Genomic DNA, 13,255 nt, shown 5'->3' on the forward strand with positions numbered 1-13,255 from the left:
ATTGGAGGTCAGCTAAAATACAGAATTACTGGAGGTAAGTGAGGGGCCATAGGGATGTAGGAAAAAAAACAAGAAGCCTCCCTTCTCAAAAATAAATAATAATAGGAAGAGGCAACAATGAGAAATGGCTTTTCTTCACCAGTCTAGCCCTATAGCTTTCATGGCTCTAAATACATCAAACACAAACATTATGAAAATAAATCAAGTTATATGTCTTATCTTCTTCAGCCAGTTCAAGCTGACTTTAAAGTCTCTTAGTACAGCATATTCATTCCTTTTTCTTCCTAGCTCCTTCCCCTCTCCTTGAAAAGCAAACATAGCAAATAAGAAAAGCAAACAAAACAAACAAGAAAACCAAATTGAGGGCTCTGAGGTGGTGGAATACCACATCATGACTTCAAGGCTCCAGAAATATCCTTTTTCTCTCATACCCAAGGTCCAAGGTTTCAGCTGCAAACAAAACATAGCAGCGGGCCAATTCCAGACAATCAGTGGGCTTTAATGATTGTCTATAAAGCCACACCTCAGCGAGTCTAAGGGAACCCCCAGGCAGATAGGGTGGGAACCATCCAGAAGCAGGCAGGACAAAACCTTTTACCTCTGACCAAGAAAGCCAACAGCTCAACCACTTTCAACCAAGAAGGTTCTGTGAGAGGACTTCCAACATCTAGTGTATAGTTATTATGCAAACATGTTCACTTTAGTTCAAACCTCACACAAAAGCCCCTAGCATCCTTTCACCGAATGAAACCAAAACCTCAAAATCCTTCCACCTGGAGCCCACCAGGAATTCCCCCAGTCCCTCGGCTCCTCCCCTCTGAGGATGCTCACGGGGAGGACTTTTCTCTCTGAGACGCCACCCACAGCTGTGGGGAGCCCTGTAGAGAGCAGGATGGTGGGGAGGGAGTCCCCACTGTTGCCTCCCAATAAAGAGGTCCTTGGGTCTCCTCCCCTGTGGAGCAGCAGCCACTCACCCTGTAGTAGTCGGTGCTGTACACATCCCGGGACATGCCGAAGTCCCCGATTTTCACCAGGAGGTTCTCCCCGACCAGACAGTTCCGCGTGGCCAGGTCCCGGTGCACGAAGTGCTGGGAGGCCAGGTAGACCATGCCCGCCGCTATCTGCTGGGCGATGTGCAGCATCTGCGATTGCGTCAGCTCCGTCGGTGGGTTGCCTTCGGCCATCAGCACCGCGTCCGGCCCGTGTGCCCTGGGGGAGGATACAGAGGAGTTGCTGGAGCCCAGCTCTCTGACTCTAGGGGACCTCCACCCCCATCAGCTGCTGGTGTTAAAAGAAGCTGCCTGAATCAGTATAAAGACGACAGGAGGATGCTTCATCCCCATTTTGCCTCTACAGCCCTGAGAGCACTGAGAGCACACAGGCTTCATGTCCCAGAGTCTAGAGAATTTCCAGCGCCACGTCAAAGCTGCCGACCACCAACACACAGGGCTCTGGCTCTATGCTGGGGTTCAGGCGCTGGCCCGGACACCTGACCCTGCAAAGCGAAGGGAGGCTGAAGCAAAAGCGTAATACACTGGGGGAGAGGTCGGTTCTCCCAGGGGAACAGGTCAGCACCCCATGAGGTCCCCATACCTGCCCTTCCAGCCGCATCCTACATAAGAACCCCCCTCCCCAGTCTCTTCAGAGTGCCGCCACCAGAGCTACAGGTGGCAGATTCTGGTTTCCCCTACGCCACCTGGTCTGTAGCCAGGCATGGCTTCCAAACTGCCCTTGTTCTAGTCCAGTTCAGCAGGGGCCCCAATCTTCTCAGCTTCCACATGCATTCCCAAGGAAAATTAACATCTCCTTTTTTCTGCCCACCCCTTGCCCCGACCTCCAGCTCAGCACAATGACTGGTCACCACATTTGAGAGCTATTTTTGAATCACAGCACATTTATTCTCTTACTGGGGAAAGTTTTATTCTTTATTTTTTGGTGTGGGGCGTTATGGTATTTTTTATCTTCTTTTCCTTCTGTCTTATATATTTGGACTTTTCCCAGCTGTGTGACGACTTAAGGCATCTTAAAACCGGCATGTGCCTCCAGGATGGGAGGGTCCCGGCTTTAGGATGCCGTTGTCAGCAGCCGAGTCCACACAGAAACCCTTGCCCTGAGCCGAGGTTGGCAGCACTTCCTCGTAATGACCTGAGGGGGCGCTGCAGGGCAAGAAATCAAGGCAGTGAGCTGAACTCTGGGCTGGTTAAAGGGCTTCTCCCTCGCCAAGGCAAATCAGAGAGAAGATAGCCTGCAAGACATTTTGAAGCACTTGAAATAAAAGATTTTAAATAAACTTGGAAGTGGGTGATCCCACCTGCTGGGTTCCAGAACTGTCTGAGTATTGGGAAACGAGAGAGCCAGAATCCTCTGAGAACACGTGCCACGTTTGCCCCTCCCCCCAGCTCCTCGCCTTAGAAGGAAAATCTCAAGCTAGTCTTATCTCACTCTTAGTCCATCACAGCACCAGCATACGGCCACTCCCCTTTCCCCGATTTCCAAAGCAGCTGTCAGCAGACGTTTCATTCTCGTATTCCCAGGGAAGGAGCACTGGACAGGAAGCTTGGGAGCCTCCCAGTCACACACAGTATCCAGTACTATGACCCGGGGCAAGCCTTTTAGCGTCCCCAGGTCTGCCGCATCCCCATTAGTCAAAAATGCAAAGGGATATTATGCTAGGTGATCTTTTAGGCTCCTTTTATCTCTAAGTATCTGGATTTCACCATTCCATAGGGAGGAGCTTCCTGTTTCTACACAATGCAAGTCCTAACACATTTCACCTGCATTCAAACTACACCCTCCAACTGCCTCCTTGCAGCTTGAGAAACATTACTGGGAAAGTGTTTTGAGGCTTTCTTCAGCTCAAAATTTCTCACTGAGGGTAACAGGTCTTGAAGTACAGTGGCCGAGGCTCTGGAGCATCAGACCTTAATTTGAATCCTGGGCTAACACACTAGCTGTGTGGCCTTGAGTAGGTTGCACAACCTCTCTGGGCCTGTTTCCTCATTCTGTAAAATGGGGATAATAACTGCACTTTCTTAAGGGCATTGATGTGAGGAGTAATTACACGTTGCCTGTGTAGTGCTTCACGTGGGAGAGAGACATGGCCGTCTGCTTCTGCAAAGATTTATAGCCTTGGAAGCCCCATAGGGTGGGTCTACTCTGTCCTACAGGGTTGCTAGGAGTCGGAATTGACTTGATGGCAGTTTTTTTTTTTTTTTTTTTGTATAGTGTTTCATGGCCTTTCATAGTAAAGTCAGAAAGAAGGCTTCACAAACAAAGTTCTCAAAAAATATAATGGAGACATGCGATGCAAATACAAGTTATCATCTGCACATTTCTTTTTGCAGCTGGCCTGTAACACAGCTTGTAGGAATACCTTTCTACCTCACCGAAAATTTTATCCAGTCTAAACCTTAAATAAGCATGTTTTCACTCATTACAGGAGGCAAAACTCCTACCCTGATGCCAACACCAGGAGAAAGCTCTAGGGGTGCACATACACCAAGGGAAAACCTGAAATAAAGGCCCTGAGAATCCAGGCTGGAATTAAATCTCCAAATATTTTTTAAAAAGTAAAATAAGTTGTAGATTTGCAAGTCTTATGTCAGCTCCCCCCCACAAACTAGTCTAAGAATCTGTTAGAAGCAAAGACTCCAGGAAAGAAGAAAAGTTAGAAGCTGGAGCAAAAGTCCTCTTCTGTGTGAAACCCCGTCCTCCAGATTATGCTCCAAAACACCAGAAATCTGGAAGCCCCAGTATCTTATGTACTCTGTACTAGCATGTGTAGGTTGGGGAAGGTGCCTGTGTTTTTAGGTAGTTGTTCCCCCTGCTTGCTTCTGGGTATTTAAGCGAGGTTCCTTTTAACAGGAGAAGACTCCGGGTGCTTTCCTTGAGCAGAAAGTCCACTGTAAAAAGAGGGCAGGTGAGTCTTCTAGACAAATTCTTAGGAAGAGCAGAAATAAAGTTAACCCTCTGCTTTCTCTCCCCAGGTTATCTTGCAGTTCTTGAAAATAAAAATATGGTTCACTACTTCCAGGCAAACATTCTTCAAGAGTAAAGAAAGTACCACTCAGCAACCTGGCATGGGGAATGGTAACAGGTTCAGAGAGCTTCTGACAGGAAGGCCGATTAGCCTTTCTGGTTCTGCTCTCTCCCAGTTCGGATTACCATCGGCACTTAACCTCAGTCTTCTGCCTCCAGAAATCTATAGCACACACCTTTCTTCCTGGTTTTTTATCCATCACCTCAAGAGGAAGGATTGTACAGTGGTTAAGATTATATATGGACTTTGAATCCCAGCTCTGTCACTCGCTAGCTGTAAACTATAAAAAGGGAATGATGGTGATAACACTTTAAGTTTATACAAATTAAATATTTAAAATGCTTAGAAAGGCTCAATAAATATTAGCTGTTATTTCTCAGAAAAGCCTCTTGTATCTTCCCCTCATTAGAAGAGAATTCTGGAGAGATTCTAAGAGCAAAACCACAGTCTCCTTGAAGGCACGGACTGTGTTTGACTCCTCACTTCTCCAGCCGATCCAGCGTTCAGCCCATCCACGTTCAGTGCTCGATGCATGGTTTTGGGATGAATTTAAAAGAGTGGGAATATTTTTTAAAAAAGACACCTGCCTTTTATATGGCAATGCCAGAGAAACTTAGGGACCCTTTCATAGCCACCTTGTGCCAGGTCTCCTTCCAGAAAGAGAAGACAGATTGGATTCACAGGACGTTATCACACACGAGAACCTGTTTCCTGGCTCCTGTTCCCAGAGTTTGGCGGATTCTGAAACTGAGCAGAGGAGCTTTCCAAATGCTCCATGCCCTGTGAAGGATGCCCAGGGAGAATCAGGTGTCTGCTCCTCCCGGAAGGTTGGAATGCAAGCTGGGGAGATGCTGCCTGACCTCAAAGTGAAAGAACGAAGTTACATACACACATATACATAGTATGAGGCCACAGAGCATTTAATCTCAACCAGATGAATACACTGGATTTACTATGCTACAGTTTTTGGAAAGTATGATTTTTAATTAGGGAAGGAGCCTGGGGCATAGGAACAAGGAAAACATATTTCTTCTCTGAGACCTCAGCTGAATTCAGCTTCTTCTCCTCCCTTCACAGTAGATCTGACAGGACAGTGAGCAAAAGCTATCATCATCCTCTGCCCTACCACCTACGAACAAGAAAAACTTTGCTGACACAGGACGACACATGAGAGTGATTGTCTCTGAATACCGTGGATTCACTCCCATGTTCCTGATCTCACCTAGCGCTCTCTCACCTGGCATTCTCTCACCCACACAATCACAGGAAAAGCAGAGAATGTGGGTCAATCCTGGCAAAGGAGAACTAAGTCACACGTGTATCCACAGGATAGAGACAGTAAAAATGATCCAGACGGTATAAACCATGTGATAACATTGCTAAAAACAGCAGTACACTCTCCCCCTTCCACTGTTCCCTCGGTGATTGACTTATTACTTAAACTGCACAGTTTTGGAATCTTCCAGTGGATGAGTGAAGCTACTGAAGCTCGTTTCTGTGGCTACCCCCTTTCCAAGGCCCCTGGAAACTGGGGAGGGGCCGAGAGGTCTATCTGAACCATAACACAAAAGGAGTAACTTCCCCAGGATTCATACCACAATACAAAGGCAAATGTGGCAGAGAACACAATACAAAGGCAAATGTGGCAGAGAACACAATACAAAGGCAAATGTGGCAGAGAGCAAGGGCAGTGGGGGCAACATTCATGGAGCACCTCCCACCACAACAGTCCTCACACTAGACCTCAAATTAGATGTTATTATACCCCTTTCACAGGTGAGGAAACTGAGGTCAGTGAGGCAGGTGATTTACTCAGACTATGCTGCTGGAAGGAAATGGAGCTGGGATTTAAATCAAGCATGGGCAGCCTCCAACATCTTTCCTCTTCCCCCTAAATTATTCTACTTCCCAACACACTGCAGGCAACACAGTTGGTAATCTCTCAAAGATGAAAGCTAGCTGTATTGTAAAGATAATAGCATATTAGAGCCAAAAGAGGCTGAGGGAGGATCTAGAAAAGGGGTGACTGAGGTGAAGTAGGCTAAGACCTGCCGTAGGGGCCCAAGTATGTAGTTGATGCAGGTTAGGGCAAAGAGCCAGGTGTCTTGGCTCTTCTCAGTGTTGGGACCTTTCTACCTTTGGTTCATAGCCTTAAAAGGGCACTTCCACACGCTCTCATGCTTAGTGCAAACACGAAGGATCACTTGGTTTCCTTCGCCAGGGAGTATCTAGCTCAGTGCTTTCTTCTCTCCCTTGGTCGGTATAGGATGAGAACTCTCATTCAGGGCCCATCAGGCTGACCACTGATTTTCTCCATCCAATCAGCTGTCCTTGTGATTTCTCTATTGAAGTGGCCAATATACTCAGAGAAATCATTATTAGCAGAATTCAGGCTTCCGTTTACTAAATATTTCCTATTCACTCCCACATTAAAAGTTTCCTATATTACTCTTATTCAGCCCTCACAACCACCCTCCCAGCTCAAGATGATTATCAGAGCAGCCAAGAGACTTGCCAAGTTCATTGGGCTAAGGACTACAGAGCTGGAATCGCCTTCAGCTCTGTCTGGAGGTTTAAAACACTGCTTGTTCCATTATACCACATTGCCTCCTCAGTAACATCTAATACAAGCACTTATCTTCACTATTTCAAAACAGCTTCGCTTTTCCTCCTATGCTATGCTCTCTCTACTTTCTCTCTCACTTGTTCTATCTTGTGGCGCCTCCCAGTCCCTGTAGCCACCATCTGAGAGAGGGGCTTCCCGAGACGCCACCACTGAGCCGAAACCCAATTAGGCCAATGCTAGAAATCCAAGTGACATGAATCCCATGTAATAACCCAAAGACTCCCTTTTATAATCAACATTTTCTCTTCCTTGCCTTGGCTGAGAGTTTGCTTTCTTCTAATGATGCTGCTAGCTACAGACCCTGCAAGCTGAAGCTGTCTCTTTTTCCATGACCTTAAACCTCCCCTTGACCCTGAATCCAACTGGTACTATTACTCTCCCCTTTCTGTGTTAATCCTGAGTCCTCAGGGGTCCTGTCAAATGTTGTTTACCTCCTTCCTTTTAAAGATTTGCTCTTGAGACTCCATTCTTTTCACAGAGATCTTCTGACCTGTTGACCCTCAGGTTATTCTTTCTATCCTCAAATAAGTCCAAATGCCTTGCCCTGACCTTTAAGGTCCTCATGTATTGGCCCCCAGCCACCTCTCTCATCTTCTCCTACAACTCTCTCTCCCCCTTGCTTATTTCTTTCCAGCCACATAGACCCACCCTGTAGTCTTCGCTTTTACCATCTCCTCTGCGTGGTACCCTGACTCCAGGTAACTACATGATTAGCAACCTCATTACATCCAGGTCTCTGCTTAATGTCACCTCATCAGAGAGACCTTCACGGCCACCCTATCAAAAACAGTCCCCTCATTGCCTACCTTTTCTCCTTGCTGTATTTTTCTTTATTGCAGCAATAGCTATCCCACATTACATTACTGATCTCTGTATTCGTTTATTGTGTATATTCTTCTACTAGAATGAAACCTGCATGATGGCAGGCAACAAGGCTGCTTCAGTTCCTGCAGTATCCCCACTGCTTGGTAAACATCAGGTATTCTGTACATATTTGTCAAGTGAATTGATAAGTGCATGAATGCATAAATCCAGGGCTTGGAGACCTGGTAGAAGGGAGAGAGAGGGCTTCTTCTCCCTAATTTTTGGCATTCATCCTAAGGGACTTCACAGACCCCTGAACTCTTTGGCTCTAACCTTCACTTCCATGTCATCCCCATTAACATGCTCAGAACTGTTATATTCACCACAGCCGACACCAAAAATAAATAAATAAGTTGCCATTCAGTCAATTCCAACTCAGTGACCCTATAGGACAGAGTAGAATTGCCCCATAGGGTTTCCAAGGAGTGGTGGGTGGATTCGAATTGCCAACCTTTTGGTTAGCAACCTGAGCTCTTAACCACTGCACTTCTAGGGTTCCAAAATAAGTCAAATGTCTTTCTTCTAGTCTCCTGTTCATGGGACCCTGAATATTCTTGTAAAGTGTCGCAAAATCCTGCTCATTGGAACAATGCAAAATTTATGAGATTCACCTCTGATGGGCCCCCAGTATTGCTAAAAAGTATTTCGACTAAATATCTAGCTATTCTTTTTCACATTCTTTAGCAGCTATTCCAAACTTTAACCATGCTTCTGAAACCCTCTACTACATGCTTCTTCATCTGATGGTCAACACATCATTTAGTCTCCTCCTTTTTCTAGAAAACATGTCTTTATCCACTTTTTCTTCCTGTTTCTGAGCCAGAGTTTCCACTTTTTCAAAGATTGGACCCTTCACCTGTGATCTGGATCCTGCCTTCAAGAGCTTTTCAATTAATATCCAATTGCTTCAATTTTTTAGTAGCTCCTTCTACAGTTGCTCCTGTAAACTGAACTCTCCATCCTAAGAAGAAAACCTTCTCTTGACCCTGAATCTATTGTAGTATTCGTTATCTCCTTTTTGTGCCGATATTCTTGAAAGAGTAGTTTTTAGTCCTTGTCTCCACTTCCTCAACTCCCACTCACTCCCCAGCCAACCCCAGTCTGCCTCTCTTTCTCATCTCTTCACTAAATCCACACTGGTCTTTGTTGTTTCATGTACAGGATAGTACTACTCTTCAAAAGATGATAACCACCTTCTCTTTCTTGAAACTCATGCACTTGGTTACTCTGAATTGTTCTGCCTCTGGGGATATTCTTTCTCTTTCCTGTGTTTCAGCCTCTGCTTACCCATTAGGTGTTGATATTCCTCAAGGTTCTCTCCTTGGTCTTCTTTTCCTCTCATTCTATTCTTCCTAAGCACCCTCTCCCTTTCCTCCTGAATCAACCATCACCCCCCAAACCTATAACTGACCACTCCTCTCAAGTCTGTAAAATGGCCTAATTCCAGCTGCTTCTGAGCTCCAGACTCATACTCTCACTTCTTCACTGAATATCTCCATCAGATTTTCCTATAAGGTACCACAAACTCTACCTGCTTGACACAGAACTTGGTTTTTCCTCTCCTAAATATGCTGCTCCTTTTAGATCCCCCGTTTTAATAAATACCATCACCATCCACGAAAACATCCACATCCGAGATTGAAAGTTATCATTAAGTAACCCTTTCACCATCCCATTCAATTCCATCTCTCCCCGAGTCCTGACCTCTCTGCTTTCACATATTTTTTGTCTACCTCCTTGTCTCCACCCCCTTTCACACTGGTATCTTCCCGGCCCTCTTCTAGGCTGACATATTTCAAGAACCTTCCATGTGGTCCTCTTGTTTCAGCATCTCTACCTGTGATCCCTTCTCCATGCCTTTCCTGGAACTACCATTTCATAACGTATGTCTGACCTGTTGCTTCTTTGCTTGTAAGACTCCACAGAATATTCTTTGCCCACAGAATGAAATATAAACATATAACCCACTTAACTGACCATGGCTCACCTTTTCAGCCTCTCTTTCTCCCCAGCTACTTGCCCACTTCCCCTCCTCCTGTCCATTCCATAGTCTGGTAACTCCAGACTCCTCACTTTCACCTGACCAGACCTTTTCCTGTGACCCCTTGGTACCTTAGCTCTTGCTCTTCCCTTTGACTTGAATAACACCCATCCTTCTCTTATCTACTTGGCCAACCCCTACAGATCCTCTAGGGCCCATCTCAAATGCACTTGCCACATGTCACTTAGTACTTAGACTGCTTCACGTTATCACTTTATTCCTTAAGTTGCTTTTTTTCTTCTTTTTTTAAATGACTGTCCACTCCATCTCTAACCCTGACAAGACTGTGATAGCCTCAAGGGAGCCCTGCGTGTCATTGTTCTCTGAATCCCAGTAACAAGTACTTAATAAATGCAGGTTAAATCAAGTCAGATCTTTAGCATCACATTATATTGAGTCAGTTGATTAAGAAAAATGAGCATTGCTGTGGCCTAAATTCCTTTCTCTATGACATATGTTGGTGTTGTCACCAGGAGAGGCTGCACCAGGGAAGGGTCCAGGGGGCCCTTTGTCCTTCCCAGGAATTCCCCATCTTCACCCTCAGGCTGCCTGAGCTGTGAAGGCCTGGTCACCTCCCACCTACCCCTGTACCTGAGGAACTTGTTGAGGTCCCCGTGCTTCATGTACTCGAACACCATAATGAGCGGGTCACCCTCCACGCAGACGCCATAGAACTTGACAATGTGCTCATGCTGGAGGTTGGTCAGCAGCTCGGCCTCGCGGTGGAAGTCCTTGCGTGCATTGTCGCTGGCATCCTTCAGGGTCTGGGGAGGAGGAGCAGAGAGGGCAAAAAACCACACACCTTAAACCAAGCTCTTCAAAAGGAAGGCTGCATCAAGAAGGAATTACTTCAGTGGGCCTTAGGGTTCCTAATGGGAAGGAATCCTAGCTTTTTTTTTTTTTTACACAAAAAGATTGGAAAATGGCCTAATTCCTGAGGAAAGGCTGTTTGTATTAATAATGGAGGAATACTCCCTTATGGGTATATGGAGATTTACAGTTTATGAACCCCTTTCACAGATGTTCTCTCATTAAGTTACACCATTAACTCTTTTTATGGGCTTCATCCGTTTTAACCTTTCTCTGGACCTAACTTCCCTGGGTGGTGCAAACAGTTAATTTATTAGCTGCTAAACTTTTTTTTTTTTTTAATTGAAAGATTGGAGACTCAAGTCTACCCAGAGATGGCTCAGAAGAAAGGTTGGCAATCTACTGAAAATTTTGCCATTAAAACCCCCCTGAGCACAGTTCTACATTGTCACACATGGGTCTCCATGAATTAGAATCGACTCAATAGCAATTGGTTTTTGGTTCTGCCAAAAAGAGTTATTGTCATGAACTTCTCTCCCTGCTGGTGCCTGTTCTACTTTCTATGATGCTATGGGCATCTCACTTCTGCTCGCCTAAGATTTTTCATACTTTATATTATGGATATATTCAGTAGAAAGAAGAGTATAAGGAACCCTCATGTACCTTTCTTCCAGCCTCAACCATGATCCTTTTGTCTATTTTTTTTGTAACACTTTAAAAACCTGTCTCCATCTTTTGCCCACACCCACTGCTAGCTCAGAAAACATTCCTGCCCAGTGAGCTGCAAGAAGTCAGCCAAACTGCCAAGACAGAGATGCCCGGGATCATGGTGGCTGGTCTCTGGCCCCTTTAATTCATTGCTTAAGCCGCTCTGCCACCATGGTGTCACAGGCAGGGCAAAGCTGGCAGTTGTGGGTGGTGCATGCTGAATACGTGCCCTGTGCCAGTTACTGCGCCTGAGCTGTGATGGCATCCAAGAAGAAGCCAACCCAGATCCTGGCCTCAGGTGAACACAGGCAAATACTATAGAGACATAAGCCACATGTAAACAACTATAATCCAAGCTCAAAAATGCAACGCTCTGAGTGATCCAGCTTCCTTGCATTCCTCTCCAGCTTGATCTCTTGACACTTTTCTCTCAAAACCTGTGCTTCCACCTTGTGAAATATCCACAGCTACCCAAATGGTATGGGGCCATGCCTCCCTGGCTTTGCACGTGCCCTTCCCTCTGTCTGCAGTGTTGTCCAGGAATGGCCACCTGGTGTGGTAGGCTGGATAATGGCCCCCACAGGTGTTCACATCCTAATTCCCAGAACCTGTAAGTATGTTACCCGACATGGCAAAAAGGACTTTGCAGATGTGGTTAAGTTAAGGATCTTCAGATGGGGAAATTGCCCTGGAGTATCCTGGATTATTCAGGTGGGTCCAAGGTAATTACAGGGGCTCTTATAAGAAGGAGGTAGGATTTTCAGAGTTACAGACAGTAGATATAAAGACAGGAAACAAAACAAAACAAAACAAAACCCACTGCCATTGAGTTGATTCCAACTCATAGCGACCCTATAGGACAGAGCAGAACTGCATCTTAGAGTTTCCAAGGAGCGCCTGTGGATCTGAACTGCCCATCTTTTGGTTAGCAGCTGTAGCTCTTAGCTACTATGCCACCAGGGTTTCCAAGACAGGATCAGAGGTCAAAAAAAGAGAAGATGTTACGATGCTGGCTTTGAAGATCAAAGAAGGGATCACGAGCCATGGAATGTCGGAATGGCAAGGAAATGGATTCTCTATTTCCTCTAGAAGTTGGAAATGGCAAGGAAATGCAGCCTCCAGAAGGAAATAGCCCTGTTGACACCTTGACATTGTTGTTTGTTGCTGTCGAGTCCACCCCCAACTCATGGTGACCCCATGCACAATAGAACAAAAAGCTGTCTTGTCCCATTCCCATGCTCCGTTGCAGATCTGATGATTGTGGTCCATAGGGCTTTCACTGACTGAGTTTTAGAAGTAGATCATCAGTCCTTTCTTTCTAATCTATTTTAGTCTGGAAGCTCCATTGAAATCTGTTCAGCATTAGAGCTGAACAGATTTCAGTGGACAGGTGGTGGCTAAGTATGCAGTGCACTAGCTGGGAATAAAAACCTGGGTCTTCCACGTGGAAGATGAGCACCGCTGACCCACCACCTATTAATTAGCCGTTGGATACTATTCACCCCAAGAAGGGATGGTGACCTTGAGGGGAATTGCTGAGCCTTCTTGAGGGCAGGCAGCATTTCCAGGAACTGGAGAAGTAAGTACTTCATTCCTGCTGGGCATCTGGGGACTCGCCGCCGAGTCCACCACAGGACGAGCTGTCATTAAGCAGTTCGCCATGCCCAGAGCTGCTCTGTACACAGGCATGCACTGATGGACAGGCAGAGGCTGCACTGGGGGAGCAACAAGAAAATATTAAGACGGTGGAGGCAGTAGCAAGATCACAAAGCATTTCCTGCTACAATCTCCAGAGGATCTAGCATGTTCACTAACCGCCTTTAGCAGGACTGAAAACTCTCTCCTCACTCATGACCAGACCCAAAGTGACAGAAATTATAGGTGATTTTTGTTAGGCCAGAGGCAATATCTTCTTATGCCAAATTTTGGATATAACATTAAAAAAAAAAAAAAAAAAAGTCTGGTGATGGGCTTCACCAATTGCACTCTAAGAACCAGTTGCCATTGAGTTGTCTCCAACTCATGGTGATCCCATGCATGTCAGAGTAGAATTGTGCTCCACAGGATTTTCACTGGATGATTTTTCAGAAGTAGATCACTAGGGCTTTCTTTCAAGGCATCCCTGGGTGGGCTTGAACCTCTAACCTTTCTGTTAGAGGCATTAACC

The 13,255-nt window shown here is 45.8% G+C and overlaps 1 protein-coding gene across 3 annotated transcripts in view; it reads right to left on the reverse strand.

The window, feature by feature from the left end:
- Positions 1-13,255, reverse strand: part of NTRK2 (neurotrophic receptor tyrosine kinase 2) — a 444,402-nt gene that overhangs the window by 98,635 nt on the left and 332,512 nt on the right. For all 3 annotated transcript variants that reach the window (XM_064291176.1, XM_064291175.1, XM_023544718.2), the window contains 2 exons: positions 10,162-10,334; positions 975-1,209 (listed from right to left, as the gene is read on the reverse strand). In XM_064291176.1, coding sequence (XP_064147246.1) covers positions 975-1,209; positions 10,162-10,334 — 408 coding nt within the window. The remainder of the gene's footprint in view (positions 1-974; positions 1,210-10,161; positions 10,335-13,255) is intronic.

This window comes from Loxodonta africana, chromosome 9 (assembly GCF_030014295.1).
Source record: "Loxodonta africana isolate mLoxAfr1 chromosome 9, mLoxAfr1.hap2, whole genome shotgun sequence".
Taxonomy (NCBI): Eukaryota; Metazoa; Chordata; class Mammalia; order Proboscidea; family Elephantidae; genus Loxodonta; species Loxodonta africana.